This window comes from Rutilus rutilus (assembly GCF_951802725.1).
Source record: "Rutilus rutilus genome assembly, chromosome: 1".
Taxonomy (NCBI): domain Eukaryota; kingdom Metazoa; phylum Chordata; class Actinopteri; order Cypriniformes; family Leuciscidae; genus Rutilus; species Rutilus rutilus.
Window position 1 is genome coordinate 13,906,400 of NC_140209.1, and position 20,352 is coordinate 13,926,751.

At 36.9% G+C, this 20,352-nt stretch overlaps 1 protein-coding gene across 1 annotated transcript in view; it reads left to right on the forward strand.

Annotated features, from left to right (window-relative positions):
* The window catches only part of LOC311306622 (sucrase-isomaltase, intestinal-like), a 34,041-nt gene extending 16,414 nt beyond the window's left edge, over positions 1 to 17,627 (forward strand). The window contains exons 25-26 of the mRNA XM_084435135.1: positions 16,419 to 16,580; positions 17,453 to 17,627. Of these exons, the coding sequence (XP_084291261.1) occupies positions 16,419 to 16,580; positions 17,453 to 17,527 (237 nt within the window). The 3' untranslated portion in view covers positions 17,528 to 17,627. The remainder of the gene's footprint in view (positions 1 to 16,418; positions 16,581 to 17,452) is intronic.
* The last annotated feature ends 2,725 nt before the right edge of the window (positions 17,628 to 20,352 follow it).

A 20,352-nucleotide genomic window follows, 5' to 3' on the forward strand; every position in this document is an offset into this window, starting at 1 on the left:
CAACATCGATGCACCAAAAAAATAAACAATTAATTTACTAAAATTAAATTAGAACAGAATAGGCCTATACCTTTCTAATAAATAAAAATACAAAACGAAATAAATCAGATTGATCCACAAGATGAGGAGCAAATGTGTGCAAAATGCCTAAAGTGCAGGGGAATATATATTCAAAACACAAGCCACAAATAGTTAGATTAGATAACCCTGACAGATTAATAAATAAAATAAAAATAAAGAAATTATTAAAATAACGATAGTAGCCAGAATTTTCAACTTTGTCTTTTTAACTACAGAAACAACAATAAATGCTAAACTGAGGCAGTCTTTTTAGCTAAAAATGTTCACAGCATCCAGAAATGAAAATAGGACCGGCTGAAAAGTTTTGAAATCACTACCCGTATACCCAGCTAACAAAAATATGTCCTAAGAACGTTGTGGGAACGTTGACTTGAAACGTTCTAAAAATGTTGAAATGTCCAGTTTGCGAAACGTTGCTGGAATGGTATCTTAATGTTAGAAAAAACATTGCCGGAACGTTAGCATAATGTTGCTGGAACGTTATCTTAAGGTTAGCATAACGTTGCCAGAACGTTAGCATAACGTTGCTGGAACATTGTCTTAAGGTTTGCTAAGAACGTTGTGGGAACGTTGACTTGAAACGTTCTAAAAATGTTGAAATGTCCAGTTTGCGAAACGTTGCTGGAATGGTATCTTAATGTTAGAAAAAACATTGCTGGAACGTTAGCATAATGTTGCTGGAACGTTATCTTAAGGTTAGCATAACGTTGCCGGAACGTTAGCATAACGTTGCTGGAACATTGTCTTAAGGTTTGCAAAATGTTTCTGGAACATTATCTTAAGGTTAGCATAACGTTGCTGGAACGTTAGCACAACGTTGCTGGAACATTATCTAAAGGTTTGCATAACGTTGCTGGAACGTTATCTTAAGGTTAGCATAACGTTGCTGGAACGTTATCTTAAGGTTTGCTTAACGTTGCTGGAACGTTATCTTAAGGTTTGCATAACGTTGCTGGAATGTTATCTCAAGGTTAGCATAACGTTGCTGGAATGTTAGCACAACATTGCTGGAACATTATCTTAAGGTTTGCATAACGTTGCTGGAACGTTATCTTAAGGTTAGCATAACATTGCTGGAACGTTATCTTAAGGTTTGCATAATGTTGCTGGAACATTATCTTAAGGTTTGCATAACGTTGCTGGAACGTTATCTTAAGGTTTGCATAACGTTGCTGGAATGTTATCTTAAGGTTAGCATAACGTTGCTGGAATGTTAGCACAACATTGCTGGAACATTATCTTAAGGTTTGCATAACGTTGTTGGAACGTTATCTTAAGGTTAGCATAACATTTCTGGAACGTTAGCACAACATTGCTGGAACATTATCTTAAGGTTTGCATAACGTTGCTGGAACGTTATCTTAATGTTTGCATAATGTTGCTGGAACGTTATCTTAAGGTTAGCATAACGTTGCCGGAACGTTATCACAACATTGCTGGAACATTCTTAAGGTTAGCATAACGTTCATGGAACATTATCTTAAGGTTAGCATTACGTTCATGCAACGTTATCTTAAGGTTAGCATAACATTGCTGGAACATTGGCATAACGTTGCTGGAACATCATCTTAAGGTTAGCATTACGTTCATGCAACGTTATCTTAAGGTTAGCATAACATTGCTGGAACATTGGCATAACGTTGCTGGAACATCATCTTAAGGTAAGCATAACGTTCCTGCAACGTTCTTTCCCCCAAAATGTTATTATCAATACAACATTCAAAGAACGATAAAATGTCCACTTTCTTTCAAGTTAAAATGTTATTTTAAGGTTAGAAAAAAAATTCTGCACTATTCGTCCAACTTTATTTTTTTATTAACACAACCATGTGAATTATAAGTGCACACTTTTACAGTATATCAAAAAGCAGAAAATTTCATATGATTATCATACATTTTAAACGCTACATTATAGCTTAAAAAAACAACAACAAATATTTTCATATAAACATTTAAATGAAATGAAAACGGTGTTTAAGGGTTAGTTCACCAAAAAAATCTGTCTGTAATTACTCACCCTCATGTTATTCCAACCACGTAAGACTCCCGTTCATCTTCAGAACACAAATTAAGATATTTTTGATGAAATATGAGAGCTGGCTCACTCCTCCATAGGCTTCTAGGCAATTTTATTCTGGCGAGTTTATCAAGCGACGACAACAATTTTTGTACACACAAAAAAAATAAAAAATAAAGACTTTATTCAACTATTAATTTTCTCCCGTATGGGCCTCTGAGTGACTTCACTAGTGCTGGGAGAAAAAAATCGATTCACCTAGGTATCGCGTTGTTTTTTTTTTTAAACGATCTTAAAAAAAAAATTTTATTACAGAATCGATATTAATTCAAATTAAATTGCTTTATTTTTGTCCTTGCTTATAGATGAGGTTGACCGAAGTAAGTCACTTTCGTTCCAACAAAGGATGAAATGTGTTGTTAAATTTTGAGTGTCGAGTAACGTAATATCCCTTTCAAGTGGATGCGTAAAAGCGACGTGAGATTGAATGCATTGAAAAGCCCTCGCGCTACTCATATACTGGGAGAGAGATAAGACAATAGAGCTGCACGATTCATCTTTAAAAAAATGTGATCTCGATTCAAACACCCACGCAATCTGCTTCCATTTTGTCTGTCTATTAAACCTTTGACAAAATCACATCGCAACATTTAAAGCTGTGCTGACTCAGAGTCGTCATGAAACAGCTTCACAAACAGTCTTTTCAACCTCATAGTATCATTATTTCTGTGATACAATAGTTAAAATTATCATAGAAGTACTAGGATAAAAGTTAAAATTTCAAATATAAACACTGATGTTTATGATAGCGATCAAAATAGAGTAAAGCCCCAATCACACCTAACGCGTTTTTCCGGTTCGAAAACGCGAGGCGCACAGCACTGCCCCAATCACACAGAACGAGCAGTGAACTGCGTTTTTTGTTGCTAGGCAAACACAGAAACCGCTGTCCTGTCAGACAAGTAAACGTCAAATCAGCCTTTTATTAACTTTGTTTATTTTCTGTTAACATTGTGGTAGTTACGATTCGTGCAGTAAAAAATCGTTACGAAAAGACAAAATCATAATACCAGCAGTATCAGCACCTATAGGGATGTTCGCCGGAGTCAAATGTGACGTCACGATATGGGCGTGGGCGCGAACTGGTTGGCAGAAAGAACCAAAACATGTCGCATGTCGCAGCAGTCTACCTGTGTTTTGTCAGCATATGTTAATTATTTGTCCGAAGAAGCTAAAAAGAGATATAATTAAGCTTTTATATAACCAGGGTTCATGTTCTCTGCCTGATCCATATCACCTGAGTGAGAATTTTTTGTTGTTCTTTGACATTTAAACGAAGTCAGCAATTTCGTTGGATTTACAGCTAAAAAATCTGGCGGCACATTACTGGAGTAAAAAAAGCATCTGTGAAAGCAGTGCAGTTTGAGTGTTTCGGAACGTGTATGTGATCGGAGAGAAAGATGAGGCCCTTCTCTGACTACGTTGGTGAGATGAGATGAGATGAGATCATGCAATGCTGACAGTACAATGACAGTTGCACAGATGTTGGGAGTTGGGAACCGGTGAGAAAATGTCCGGTAGCCTACCCGGTAACTTCACCAGTAATAACAATATTAATTTAGTTCTGCTTAACGGTTCCTGAACGCTGTAACTAACAGCTGCCCAGCCATCAACACAGCCACGTGTAATTTGTTTACATACGAGCTGCACTAGGTCTATATCTGTATTCTAAGAGTTATTATTACTTATGGATCTCGTTAATAACTTGACAGCACTTAAATGTGTATTCTTACAAGTTAAAGAACAAATGTTTGTGCAATTCCTTTTTTTCACCTTTTATGAGGCCAAAAAAAAAAAAAAAAACCTGTCTGGTAAAAAGTCAAAAAAGTTAACTTCAGGCCCTGTATATAACATTGGTTAACATACGTAAAAATGTATGAAAATACAATAATTTGCCCTTAATTTATAAGGATATGTACACAGATGATACACACAGTACAGTAACCAATCTTGCTGATCACACAGCACGATACAACCATTTTTGTTCTGTGTTTGCGCTGCGCAGCAAGCGGCTATTACTTTTCTTCTGCCAACCAGAGCGCATGTAACCGCGTCGTGACGTCACGGCGAAGATCCCTATCGTGATAGTATCGAATCGGGAGATAGTTGTATCGTCCCAGCCCTAGAGTTCACAAGAGCAGCGAGAACTGAGAAGATGACGCAGATGGGTCTCGGATGTAGTGCGGCACTTTTGTGAACTCACTCAGAGGCCCACAAATAAAAAAATTAATAGTTGAATAAAGTTGTTATTTTTGCACACAAAATTGATTGTTGTCGCTTGATGAATTTAAGGTTGAGCCAGTCACTTGGACTATTTTAACAATGTCTTGACTAAGATTCAATTTTGGTATGTTTTAGCTTACCTCAAGGGCATCCAAGATGTAGGTGTCTTTGTTTCCGCAGTAGTTTCAATTTTGATATTTTTAGGTCAAACCGTTCTTGTCTGTCAGTCATATCATGCAGGTCTATGGTTACTGTCTCAAAGAGCATGCACAGAGTCCAAATTAAAACATCGTCCAAATTAAACAATTCCCCATCGTAAGTACACATTGATGGCCTAAGACACGAAACGAGCGGTTTGTGTGAGAAAACGACCAGTATTTATATCGTTTTTTACCTCTAATACACAGCCACATCCAAGTGATCTGAGGGCAGGAGCGCATCCTGGTGTGTGACGTGTGCGCAGACTGGTGCATAAATATATACACTAGATGTCGCCTTGGCTACGGCAGTTCATTGGAACGAATGCCGTAGGCAAGGCAACATCTATTCTAGTATATATACATCTATGCCCTCAGATCACTTGGACGTGGCTGTGTACAAGAGTTAAAAACGATAGAAATACTGGTCGTTTTCTCACACAAACCGCTCGTTTCGTGTCTTAGGCCATCAATGTGTACTTACAATGGGGAATTGTTTAATTTGGACGATGGGGAATTGTTTAATTTGAACGATGGGAAATTGTTTAATTTGGACGATGGGAAATTGTTTAATTTGGACTCTGTGCATGCTCTTTGAGACAGTGACCACAGACCTGCATTCATAGGACTATCAGACAAGAACGGTTTGACCTAAAAATATAAAAATTCAAACTACTGCGGAAAAAAAGACACCTACATCTTGGATGGCCTTGAGGTAAGCTAAAACATACCAAAATTTAGTTTCAAAGTGAGCTATCCCTTTAAGGGATAATTCCAGTATTTAGCACTTTGAGTCTCTTTTCTGGTTTGTTTTGGATGAACTAGAGTGGTGGACAAATCGCCTTTGACAGCTTCAGAGTCGCTGGCTACCGGCATGCACGAACATGTCCTTAAAACAACCCTCAACGCTCGTTTCCAAAACTGTGCAACTCACCGAGTGGCTAGTGGTGTTCGTTGATGTTCCAAAACAAGTAGCGTAGCGAAATACAGTTTCTGTCGTGTTTTATTTGACATTTTGTAAAATCCCATTGATTTCTGTTGGAGGACTCATTGCTCGTTGATATTACTGTGCTTCAGACTCAAATATCGAGCGGAAGTTTATACGCAGTTGTGAGTTATCTGAATAAATAGTTCCACTATAGCAAATAACACGGATTGAAATCATACATTGTGCCGATATATTTGTTTTTAATCATCAACGAACACCACTCTGTGAGTTGCACAGTTTTGAAAACTAACGTTAAAGGTTGTTTTAAGGACATGTTCGTGCATGCCCGTAGCCAGCCACTCTGAAGCGGACAAAGGCGATTCTAAACGAGTCAAAAAGTCGAGACAGGACCCATCGTCAACATTTCTGTGTCCACCACTCTAGTTCATCCAAAACAAACCAGAAAAGAGACTCAAAAGTGCTAAATACCGGAATTATCCTTTAAAAGGATTAGTTCACCCCTAAATGAAAATTTCCCAATAATTTACTCACCCCAATGCCTTCCAAGATATCTATGTCTTTCTATCCTCAGTGGGAGAGAAATTATGTTTTTCGAGGAAAACATTTCTGGATTTTTCTTCTAACAACAAACTTCATTGGTGACCATCGTTTTTAAGTCCAAATCAATGCAGTTTCAAAAGTCTTTGAAGTGTTTAAACGGGCTGTACGCGATCACAGCTGAAGAAGAGGTTGTTATCTAGCGAAACGATTGGGCGTTTTCAATTTTTTTTTATAATTTATAGACTTTTTACCTTCAATAGTTCGGATTGAGCTGATCAACAAACGGACAGGGAACTACGTCATCACGTTGAAAGGTCACGCCGGCACCGGCAGAAGTATCGCCTAGGGGTGCACCGATCCGACTTTTTCAGTCCCGATACCGATACCTGGGCTTTGTGTATCTGTCGATACCCGATACCGATCCGATACTATAGTTGAATTAATAATAAACTGTATACCTTCCACAAATACCTTCCTTGAAGAGACTAAAGGCACCAGACTTTACTAACTAAACATAACTAAGACAAAATAACAGATGTATGTAATGTGTTGTATTCTTATTTATTTAAAAAACAATTGTGCATTCAAAATCGAAAATAGAATATAATCAAACTTCTTTAAATAAATGTAATCGAAAATAGAATATAATCAAACTTCTTTAAATAAATGTCAAAAAAAAAAAAAAAAAATGTAGCGGTGGAAACAAAAAAACTGTGTATTGGTCAAACGTGTCACACCACCATCACAAACATGACCTGAATGCTCACTTAATCAGCAATGGCAAATTTAAATGTCAGTTTTAATGATCATTATGTTTCATATTTTTTAAAATGAAAACAAAAAGAAGCAGGGTTGTGTTTTATATTTCGTGTTGTTAATATGCAGTAAAGATAATCAATGTACGCGTTTGCCTGAACCACATTTATGTGGCCATTAATATGTTTAAGTTTTTTTTTTTAAATGAAAAGAGGCAGAGTGGTGTTGTATAACATACTTCGTTTTATTGTTGGCTAAAATATACATAAAGGGATTACCGGAGTAGCCAGAGCGAGCTGAGTGACGCGATCAAGTACACCGCTGTTCCATTTGCAGAATAACCGGACTCGCGTCCTCTCGTCCTCGGGAGTTCGTTCTCCTGAGTCGAACTTGGCAAGTCCGAACTACCAAGGAGGACGCAAGTCCGAAGTTTGCGTACTTGGTATTGAGAAACGGCCTCTGGCTCGCTCCATGTTGCTTCTAGCATGCGACACGCGTGAAGCTGACGAATGACGTAGGTTCTGCTGCGACGACGAGAAAAAAAGAAAAAAAAAACCTGGATCGGCCCGTGGATCTGTTATTTTTTCCGATCCCCGATCCAGCTATTTTATCAGTATCGCGGCCGATATCCGATCCTAATATCGGATCGGTGCACCCCTAGTATCGCCCCACTGTTTACAATGCGACCGTACGTAGGAGGATAGTTCAAATAGTATTGTTTGCAATTATATATAGTAATAGTATTCACTGAATATGAATAGTATATGAATAACATTCTGCTGAATATGAAAAGTAGTTCAAATAGTATTGCCGGCGTGACCTTTCAACGTGATGACGTAGTTCCCTGTCCGTTTGTTGATCATCTCAATCCGAACTATTGAAGGTAAAAAGTCTATAAATTATAAAAAAAAATTGAAAACGCCCTATCGTTTCGCTAGATAACAACCTCTTCTTCAGCTGTGATCGCGTACAGCCCGTTTAAACACTAAAAAGACTTTTGAAACTGCATTGATTTGGACTTAAAAACGATGGTAACCAATGAAGTCTGTTGTTAGAAGAAAAATCCAGAAATGTTTTCCTCGAAAAACATAATTTCTCTCCCACTGAGGATAGAAAGACATAGATATCTTGGAAGGCATTGGGGTGAGTAAATTATTAGGAAATTTACATTTAGGGGTGAACTAATCCTTTAAGGGGTTGGAACAACATGAGGGTGTATAATTACTGACAGAATATACATTTTTGGGTGAACTAACCCTTAAATATAAGTAGTGTGGGGGTGCCAAACTAGCACTGTGGTCCAGTCTCTTCATGCTGTGGTCCAGTCTCTTCATGCCCCGTCTATAAAGTGAACAGATTGACTGATGTTACTAATGGTGATTTATTGTTTCATAAACATTTAATAACAACATTGTGACTACTCAATAAATGTTAACCCTTAAGTTATTTAGGCTGTGCTTTGAGTCCTATAAATATTAAACCACACAAGATTAAAATGTAGCTTACAAATGTTATACAATGGAAAGGTTCAATAACACATTGTAAAGGATTAGCTACACCTGAAAATGAAAACTATCATTGAGGGGAAAATAAGATAACGTGCATCAAAATTCTGTACCTGCTAAACTTTTCTAATTTGTACTAATTTGCCATACTATATGGAAGTAGGAATATAATACTTTCATTGTATGACAATAGCAGCATTGAGAAAGGTCTTCTGAAGCTAACGTTATTATAATAAAATTATAAAAATGTATAAACCAGGGGTCAGTTGCATAAACATAACCACTATGTTAAGACTGTGTCTTAAGAACTAGTATGATCAACTAGAAGTTAATTAGGGGTAATAATCAGTCTTACTGTTCGGTGTCAAATTAGACCAATCTATTATGTTACTGACTTTAAAAAGTTATTAACAGTTTTAAAGAATAAAATTGGATGACTAACTTGTAAGACTAGTCTTAACAGTTTATGCAACTGGCCACAGGGCTTAGCATTAACCCTGGTCTTGTAAGTTACTTGTCCTTTGGACAAATAAATCGTTCATACACTTGTAAAAAAAAAAAAAGTAGCTTGTCCAGGAATATATCTTTTTTTTTTAAGTAAGGTTATTAATCTGTGTGTAACGTATGTGTGTGTGTGCGGCTGTATGCTTAAATTAAAAGAGCACATTAATAATATAAAACGGTGATTCAACTGACTTGAAACTTGACTTGAAACGGTTGCATGTTAACTAGGGATAAATGGCATTATAAAACCCCAATTTGCCCTCCAGGTGGGCATTCCGTCACGTGAAAACTATGAATTAACGGTCCAGTGAATACTTTTAAGTTAATTACTTTTAAGATAATTTAGTTTAACGTTACTTCCATTCACATTGAAAAAATGCCAGCAAAACCTTTACAAAACCTCTGATTAAAAGCCTAAAGCCTAAACTTAGCAGCTAAAGTCTAATCAACCTAACCTTAACTTACCTTGACGTTAGCCTAAAAGTTGAGATGCTAACGGACTTTTCCCGAAGACACTAAAACCATTTCTATAAAGTAAATATTCAACGGAAGCGTATCATTTACATGAAAGAATGTGTCAGAAACATTTTTATGTACAATTTGTTTAATTTTGTCACTAAACTTACCTGAAATTAGCGAAGAGACAACAGTGAGAGACGGAGTTGCTGCTTGTCGTCAGCATAGACTGTGGTGTGGTCGTCAGTTGAGCTCCCCGCCCGTTTCCATGGTAACTCCAGTTCAAATCTGGTTCAAATCCAACTCGAGTGCGCGCGCTAATTAAAAGACGTAGAAGTCACGCTCACGCAGCATTTAATATAAAAGAAGAATTGATGGAGGGAATTATTTGATAATCATATAAAATATCCTGAAATGTGAGGTTAACATTATTAAGTGTATGGCTAGTGGCCATCACCAAACTGTAAACGGAATGAGTATATGAAGTATGAGTGTAAAACAATGTTTACAAAATCATTTATATAATAGGTTAATAAGCTATATATAGTTATATATTATAATATAATGTAATATATTATATAGCTTTATAAATGGTTAACGTGGTGTAGAAATAAAATTGCAAAAACATTTATTAAAAACTAAACATGATAAAAGGCATGAATATATTTTGTGAAATATACACAATATGTACACATATTTAAAGATGTAACATGAGGAACAATTTAAAAGGTTTATGTTCAATGTATTTTTGAAATAATATATTTTCAAAATGTATTTCAATATATTTAACAGTGCTTCACATATTTGAATAGCATATCTATCTATCTGTACATCTATCCAAATTATAGGAAGGTCTGTCTGTCTGTCTGTTAACAACATTTTCAAACTTGACAGGTTTTTTGCTACGGGCACAAGTAAGTGCAGTCAGTGTAAAGTTTGACGTTGTTTGGATTAGAAATGCAAAAGATATTGTTAAATATATCGGTAAAAGAAGGTAATTGTCTAAAAATTAACATTCTGGCATAAACACTCTGTCAGCTACACTGTTTACTTCTGAATATTGTATTTTATTCACAGCTTTTCTCAGAGTTCACTGTAGCCTGCTCCCTGAATCGTATATAGTCAAATTTTACTTGGTGCTTTCTTCCATGCATAAATAAAAATGTCACTGAACTTTTGCTGTGTAATTGTAACAATGAGCACTCAAACACACCAAAACAACAATTATTAAAAACACACACAAAAACTGATTTTGCACGGGCACTTTCCCATCATTTGTAGTAGCTATTCACACACTGTTTGCTCAAGGGTAGCGTTTCCTCTGAGTTCACTGTGTAGCCAGCTCCCTGAATCATCACGCTTACTCATTAGTGGATGTTAACTGAATCTGTAAGTCAGCTATGCTGTTAACTTCTGAATATTTTATTTCATTCTGGTGCTTAACATTATCACTACTGTGTAATAGTAGCATGCTATTAACCAACAAAACATATCCTATTCAATGCATTCACAATCTCTTTCATGGGCATCATTTGTAGTAGCCTATTCACAAACTGTTTTTACTCAAGCGTAGCGTTTTCTCTGAGTTCACTGTGTAGTCTGCTCCCTGCATCATGTAGTTCAATTTTTTACCTTTATTTATGTCATTATTTCAGGATCAGTACTTGCTTTCTACCATTCACAAATAAAAATGTCACTGAACTTTTGCTGTGTAATTGTAACATCAATGAGCACTCAAACACACCAAAACAACAATTACTAAAAACACTCAAAATATGATAGCCTATGATAGCCTATGATAGCCTAAATATAACATTCAGAAAATACTAATAACATTATAAGGACGTTCTGAGAATGTTGTTCTAAGAACGTTTTCTATCAACGTTATGAGAACTTTCATCAATCACAAATAACGTCATAAAGACGTTCCAAGAACCTTGTTCTAAGAACGTTTTCTATCAACGTTATGAGAACTTTCATCAATCACAAATAATGTCAAAAAGATGTTCCAAGAACTTTGTTCTAAGAACGTTTTCTATCAACATTATGAGAATGTTCATCCATCACAAATAACGTCATAAAGACGTTCCAAGAACCTTGTTCTAAGAGCGTTTTCTATCAACGTTATGAGAATGTTCATCCATCACAATATAACGTCAAAAAGACGTTCCAAGAACCTTGTTCTAAGAACGTTTTCTATCAACATTATGAGAATGTTCATCCATCACAATATAACGTCAAAAAGACGTTCCAAGAACCTTGTTCTAAGAACGTTTTCTATCAACGTTATGAGAACTTTCATCAATCACAAATAATGTCAAAAAAACGTTCCAAGAACCTTGTTCTAAGAACGTTTTCTATCAACATTATGAGAACGTTCATCCATCACAACATAACGTCAAAAAGACGTTCCAAGAACCTTGTTCTAAGAATGTTTTCTAACAACGTTATGAGAACGTTCATCAATCACAAATAACGTCAAAAAGACGTTCCAAGAACCTTGTTCTAAGAATGTTTTCTAACAACGTTATGAGAACGTTCATCAATCACAAATAACGTCAAAAAGACGTTCCAAGAACCTTGTTCTAAGAACGTTTTCTATCAACATTATGAGAACTTTCATCAATCACAAATAACGTCAAAAAGATGTTCCAAGAACCTTGTTCTAAGAACGTTTTCTATCAACATTATGAGAACGTTCATCCATCACAACATAACGTCATAAAGACGTTCCAAGAACCTTGTTCTAAGAACGTTTCCTATCAACATTATGAGAACTTTCATCAATCACAAATAACGTCAAAAAGACGTTCCAAGAACCTTGTTCTAAGAATGTTTTCTATCAACATTATGAGAACTTTCATCAATCACAAATAACGTCAAAAAGACGTTCCAAGAACCTTGTTCTAAGAACGTTTTCTATCAACATTATGAGAACTTTCATCAATCACAAATAACGTCAAAAAGATGTTCCAAGAACCTTGTTCTAAGAACGTTTTCTATCAACATTATGAGAACTTTCATCCATCACAACATAACGTCATAAAGACGTTCCAAGAACCTTGTTCTAAGAACGTTTCCTATCAACATTATGAGAACTTTCATCAATCACAAATAACGTCAAAAAGACGTTCCAAGAACCTTGTTCTAAGAACGTTTTCTATCAACATTATGAGAACTTTCATCAATCACAAATAACGTCAAAAAGACGTTCCAAGAACCTTGTTCTAAGAACGTTTTCTATCAACGTTATGAGAACTTTCATCCATCACAAATAACGTCAAAAAGACGTTCCAAGAACCTTGTTCTAAGAACGTTTTCTATCAACGTTATGAGAACTTTCATCAATCACAAATAACGTCATAAAGACGTTCCAAGAACCTTGTTCTAAGAACGTTTTCTATCAACGTTATGAGAACTTTCATCCATCACAAATAACGTCAAAAAGACGTTCCAAGAACCTTGTTCTAAGAATGTTTTCTATCAACATTATGATAATGTTCATCCATCACAACATAACGTCTTAAAGACGTTCCAAGAACCTTGTTCTAAGAACGTTTTCTATCAACGTTATGAGAACGTTCATCCATCACAACATAATGTCATAAAGACGTTCCAAAAACCTTGTTCTAAGAACGTTTTCTATCAACATTATGAGAACTTTCATCAATCATAAATAACGTCATAAAGACGTTCCAAGAACCTTGTTCTAAGAATGTTTTCTATCAACGTTATGAGAACGTTCATCCATCACAACATAATGTCATAAAGATGTTCCAAGAACCTTGTTCTAATAACGTTTTCTATCAACGTTATGAGAACGATCATCAATCATAAATAACGTCATAAAGACGTTCCAAGAACCTTGTTCTAAGAACGTTTTCTATCAACGTTATGAGAACGTTCATCAATCACAAATAACGTCAAAAAGACATTCCAAGAACCTTGTTCTAAGAACGTTTTCTATCAACGTTATGAGAACTTTCATCAATCATAAATAACGTCATAAAGACGTTCCAAGAACCTTGTTCTAAGAACGTTTTCTATCAACGTTATGAGAACGTTCATCAATCACAAATAACGTCAAAAAGACATTCCAAGAACCTTGTTCTAAGAACGTTTTCTATCAACGTTATGAGAACTTTCATCAATCATAAATAACGTCATAAAGACGTTCCAAGAACCTTGTTCTAAGAACGTTTTCTATCAACGTTATGAGAACTTTCATCAATCATAAATAACGTCATAAAGACGTTCCAAGAACCTTGTTCTAAGAACGTTTTCTATCAACATTATGAGAACGTTCATCCATCACAACATAACGTCATAAAGACGTTCCAAGAACCTTGTTCTAAGAACATTTTCTATCAACATTATGAGAACGTTCATCAATCACAAAAAACGTCAAAAAGACGTTCCAAGAACCTTGTTCTAAGAACGTTTTCTATCAACGTTATGAGAACGTTAATCAAATCAAAAATAACATCAAAAAGACGTTCCAAGAACCTTGTTCTAAGAACGTTTTCTATCAACGTTATGAGAACGTTCATCAATCACAAATAACGTCATAAAGACGTTCCAAGAACCTTGTTCTAAGAACGTTTTCTATCAACGTTATGAGAACGTTCATCAATCACAAATAACGTCAAAAAGACATTCCAAGAACCTTGTTCTAAGAACGTTTTCTATCAACATTATGAGAACGTTCATCAATCACAAATAACGTCAAAAAGACATTCCAAGAACCTTGTTCTAAGAACGTTTTCTATCAACGTTATGAGAACTTTCATCAATCATAAATAACGCCATAAAGACGTTCCAAGAACCTTGTTCTAAGAACGTTTTCTATCAACATTATGAGAACGTTCATCCATCACAACATAACGTCATAAAGACGTTCCAAGAACCTTGTTCTAAGAACGTTTTCTATCAACGTTATGAGAACGTTCATCAATCACAAATAACGTCAAAAAGACATTCCAAGAACCTTGTTCTAAGAACGTTTTCTATCAACATTATGAGAACGTTCATCAATCACAAATAACGTCAAAAAGACATTCCAAGAACCTTGTTCTAAGAACGTTTTCTATCAACGTTATGAGAACTTTCATCAATCATAAATAACGTCATAAAGACGTTCCAAGAACCTTGTTCTAAGAACGTTTTCTATCAACATTATGAGAACGTTCATCCATCACAACATAACGTCATAAAGACGTTCCAAGAACCTTGTTCTAAGAACATTTTCTATCAACATTATGAGAACGTTCATCAATCACAAATAACGTCAAAAAGACGTTCCAAGAACCTTGTTCTAAGAACGTTTTCTATCAACGTTATGAGAATGTTAATCAAGTCAAAAATAACGTCAAAAAGACGTTCCAAAAACCTTGTTCTAAGAACGTTTTCTATCAACGTTATGAGAACGTTCATCAATCACAAATAACGTCATAAAGACGTTCCAAGAACCTTGTTCTAAGAACGTTTTCTATCAACGTTATGAGAACGTTCATCAATCACAAATAACGTCATAAAGACGTTCCAAGAACATTGTTCTAAGAACGTTTTTTACTCAACGTTACAAGAACGTTAATAACGTTGTATGAACGTTCCGAAAACATTATTTTACTAACGTTTTGTGCTAACATTTACACAACTTTTAAAGAACGTTAGTGAAAGTTGTGGGAACGTTCCCTGTTAGCTGGGTAGGCCTACCTGATCGAGAGAACAAATCCAGTCTTTCACTCTGTCTGTGTCCGTTGGAGTCTTTTCAAATTGTGCGCGCGGATAAAATACATTCTAACGTGAAACCCAGTCTATGCGTGAAACGTGTTAACGTTGGCCGGCAGAAGTGCTATCATGGTTTTCCTGATGCTAAATCCAGCCTTGGAGAATATCCTTTCTGATGGTGTACATGTACATCCACACTTTAGATTTTCTTATCCCAGACATTGTTAAAGATTTAAATCATTGCCGCGAAGACGCTCCTCTGTCGGTCAGGGATCGAAAGTGAAACTTAAATCTGTCACGGGGTGTTTGGATTTATTCACGCACGTTAAAAAATATTTATTAAAAGCTTCTTTATTTGCACATTTTTATATACAGCATTATCATAATAGGCTGAATGTTAACGTATTGAAATAAAAGCTAGTTCTATGTGAAATTGAGCGCCCTCATATAGCCAAAGGGGCATGATCCTCGTTTCATAACACCTCTGCGAAGATTCGACCATGAGATCCGTAGTCGAATCAGGCTCCTCCTATCGAAGCATGGAATCTTCGACTATTCGGGGTCACCCCTAGTGTTTATGTGTGTAACAGTTGTCCTGTGTTTATATGTGTAACATATGTGTGTTTATATGTGTAATAGCTTTCCTGTGTGATTATATGTAACAGCTGTCCTGTGTGTTTATATGTGTGTAACAGCTGTGTGTTTATATGTGTAACAGCTGTCCTTTGTATTTATATGTGTAACAGCTGTGATGTGTGTTTATATGTGTAACAACTGTCCTGTGTGTTTAAATGTGTGTAACATCTGTGTGTTTATATGTGTGTAACAGCTGTGTTTATGTGTGTGTAACATCTGTGTGTTTATGTGTGTAACAGCTGCCCTGTGTGTTTATGTGTGTAACAGCTGTGATGTGTTTATATGTGTGTAACAGCTGTGATCTGTTTATATTTGTGTAACATCTGTGTGTTTATATGTGTGTAACAGCTGTGATCTGTTTATATTTGTGTAACATCTGTGTGTTTATATGTGTGTAACAGCTGTGTGTTTATACAGTATGTGTGTAACAGCTGTTCTCTGTGTTTATATGTGTGTAACATCTGTGTGTTTATATGTGTGTAATAGCTGTCCTGTGTGTTAATGTGTGTAACAGCTGTCCTGTGTGTGTTAATGTGTGTAACAGTTGTCCTGTGTGTTTATATGTGTGTAACATCTGTGTGTTTATGTGTAACAGCTGTGTGTTTATATATGTATGTAACAGCTGTGATGTGTGTTTATGTGTGTGTAACATCTGTGTGTGTAACATCTGTGTGTTTATATATGTGTGTAACATCTGTGTATTTATATGTGTGTAACATCTGTGTGTTGATATGTGTGTAACATCTGTGCGTTGATCTGTATAGGGTGTTCTCACCAGCATGGTTCCCACAGACGGTCTGGCCGAGGCTGACAGGTTGACTCTGGGTCTGGTGAAGGTGTGGGGTGTAACAGCGCCCGTCACTCGTGTTACCATGAGCGTGACTGGACAGCCTGACGCCGACCTGCCATTCACATATAACGCTCAGGTCAGACTCTTCATGGAAACATATACTACAGTTTCACACTGTCAGACACTCATACAAATGACATGTAGCATTACATCACTCGCTCAGCAATGAATCCTGTGCGGTGAATCTGCTGATTAAACACATTACAATAATCCACATGTGATCCACACCACTCCAGTCCATTAGTGTCTTGTGGAGAGAAAAGAGTAAACAAATCCATCATTAAGACTTTTTAACTTTAAACCATTACTTCTGGTTAAAATACGAGTCCATAATCCGTAATAACACTTCTTCCAATGAAACAGTAGTCTGGTCTGAAACAGGAAAGGAATACTCAATAATTGGATAACTCAATAACAGGAGAGGAATAATCAAGTACCATTTACAAGCCAAAACAGTCCAAAACAAATATGTGTGTGGATGTTGATGTGAGAGGACAACACGTGATGGACTTTTTCACTGGAGGAAGCGTTATTATGGATTATGGACTCCATATTTTAGCCAGACTCAGTGGTTTGAGGTTAAAATGTCTTGATGGATTTGTTTAATCTTTTCTCTTCACAAGAGTTTAACTGATGGACTGGAGTGGTGTGGATCATTTGTGCATTATTGTGATGTGTTTTATCAGCAGTTTGGAGTCTCATTCACTGCAGAGGATTCATTGCTGAGCAAGTAATGTAATGTTACATTTCTCCAAATCTGTTCCCATGAAGAAACAAACTCATCTACATCTTAGAGGACCTGTACATTTCCAGCACATTTTCATTTTGGGGTGAAATATTCCTTTAAAGCAGATTTGTGTAGTAACTGCTGACCATGAGGGTGTGTAGATTAGCTTTCATTCTGTCTGATAAACTTCATCATAAACTCTGTCTCTTCCTCTCCCTCAGGTCCAGGAGTTGCAGTTTGATGCAACATCACAATCTCACACCATTGAAAAGCCTTTCACAATCACCTGGAACTAGGCTTAGACTCGGGCACCAGTCTACGGACACAGCAATCGCATGATTATTTACCTTTATTTACCAATGTAGTAATAAAGCGGTACATCTAAAGTCAAGAGAATGTGGTTTGTCTTTATCTACCTTTTGCTACATTGGAATTTCTGGTTTAGAATACAATAGTTGAGCAAAAAACAAACAAAAAAACAAGGCAACCTATCGCATTCCACTTTTAAGTTAACTCAACTAATCCACTCCAGTTAATATCAACTTAAATAATTTAGTTCATCTAATGAGTACCAGGTAATCTTTTGAACTTAAAACTTCTTGTCAAGACAAATAAAAAATAAAAACAAGTTGAGCCAACTTGAAAACATAAGACAACATATTGATTTTTAACGAGAATAAAAGCAATGCTGTGAAGGATAGACATGCATATTCTCTACAGTGTATAATCTACAGTGTACTGTTGTATAATTTTAGTTTTTTAAAATTCAATATTCCGTTTCAATTAAAAAAAGAGGTTTGTATTTAGAAAATGTATAGTTATGATTGAGATAGTTGGCTAACAGAAAAAGACGGTTTATAAAAATAAATATAATTTTTCTTTTCACATTCATGAAAGCAGTCCTGAAATGGTCTGCTTGCACACTATACTTTAGTAGGCTTCCCCATCCTAAAAACATCGAAACCCTCACATTATAAATTGACACTAAAAGTTACTCTTGATCAATTAATTTGGATGTAATGTCTAAGTAACAACATTGTGCAAGTTCTTGTACAGATGTGCTGTATTTTTTAAGAGTGTTTGAACTATCCTGAGCTGCGATAGAGGTTTACCTCATATTGAGATATACCTAAAATGTGTTGTGTGTCATGACTCAAAGTCAGCCACTGTGGTTAAACCAAGTAGAACACTGGTGGTTCTGCAACACCAAATACATAAAGGTAATTGTGCAACACACTTTACAATTTTGGACCTCTTGAGTTAGAATGACCCATATACAAGTATGTGCCAATGAAATAGCCTCAACCTCACCACACCTGTAATACCCCTAGTCATTCTTTCAAAACTTGACATCAGGCTTTCATTAATGAAATTTTTTATACATACTCCTTGTTTCTGTTCAGACCACTGCAAAATTATTATTTTCTCTGGTTTTACTTTTTATAGGTATGTGTTTGGGTAAAATTAAATTTTTGTTTTATTCTAAAAACTACTGAAACCATTCCTCCCAAATTCCAAATAAAAATATTATCATTTAGAGCATTTGCAATGCAGAAAACAACTGGTCAAAATAACAAAAAAATATGCAGTGTTGTCAGACCTCGAATAATGGAAAGAAAATAAGTTCATATTCATTTTTAAACAACACAATATGTTGTTTCATGTTTTAACTTAGGAAGAGTTCAGAAATCCTTCCTCCATCCACAGCTTGATTGACCTGGCTGTGTGGCATGGACCATTGTCCTGCTGGAAAAACCAATCCTCAGAGTTGGGGAACATTGTCAGAGCAGAAGGAAGCAAGTGTTCTTCCATGACAACCTTGTATGTGGCTTGATTCATGCGTCCTTCACAAAGACAAATTTGCCCGATTGCAACCTTGCTGAAGCACCCCCAGTTTTCAGCTTTGTCCAACACCTGGTCATCTCATGGTTAGACGGAGACCTGGAGAGGCTCACAAGCCACAGTGCCTCGCATCCACTGTGAAATTTGGTGAAGGATCGGTGATGATCTTCAACAAGGCTGGAATCGGGCAGTGACAGAAACAGATTTGGCTTTGTGAAGGACGCATGAATCAAGCCACATACAAGGTTGTCCTGGAAGAAAACGTCTCGGGTTACGACTTTAACCCTTGTTCCCTGAGAAAGGGAACGAAAACTGCGTCAAATGACACTTTGGGGGAACGAGTACCCACTATGCCACAACAAGCCCTGCCTGTCCCCGTGTGAAGCTGCGTACAAGCACACTTAGGACGAGAGCGCAAGGGTGCCAGGTGTAGATGGAATGTCAAGGCTATAAAATCTAATGAAAATGTGAGGGGTTGACCATCCTGCTGCATCGCAGACTTCCTGGATCGGGGCACCTGAAAGGAGGGCTCTAGAGGCCTCTGGTCGAATGGTCAAAGGTGAAGGCATACTGCGCACCTGATCGAGATAGCCTGAACAGTCCAGTTACTAATGGTCTGCTTGGATGCAGAATGGCAATTGGTCTGACTTCCGCCATGAAGAGGACCTCTGACTGTTTAATTTGAGAGCTCTGACAGGGCAGAGCAGATGAAGTCTCTCCTCATCCACTGTCAGTGAGGTGGAGGATAAAAAGCCTGCAGAACCGTAGGCCATGCCACATTCGATGGCACCTTAGGCAAATAGCCCGGCCTGGGATGTAGGATGGCTTTGATGTTGCCTGGAGCAAACTCCAGGCACCCATTGGATATAGAGTGCGCCTGAAGATGTCCTACCCTCCTCAGAGAAGTAATGGCCAACAAAAAAGCCACCTTTAGGGAAAGGTTCTTGGTGTCAGCTGACTCGAGAGGTTAGAAGGGGGCCTCAACCAACCCTTCGAGAACCACCACCAGATCCCAAGTGGGAACCCTGGTACGAGCCACAGGTCTCATCCTCCAAGCCCCACAGAGGAAACGTACGACCAACTGCTGTCTCCCCAGAGGCCCATCACCTAGAGGAGCGTGGAAAGCAGAAATGGCAGCCACTTACACATTGAGTGTGAACGGGGTAAGACCAGCCGAGAAGCGGTCTTGGAAGAACTCCAGCACTGAAGCCACTGGGGTTGGATGTATGAAGGAGAACCACAGCGGATAGTGGTTAGTCTTAGATAGCAAGACTCTGGC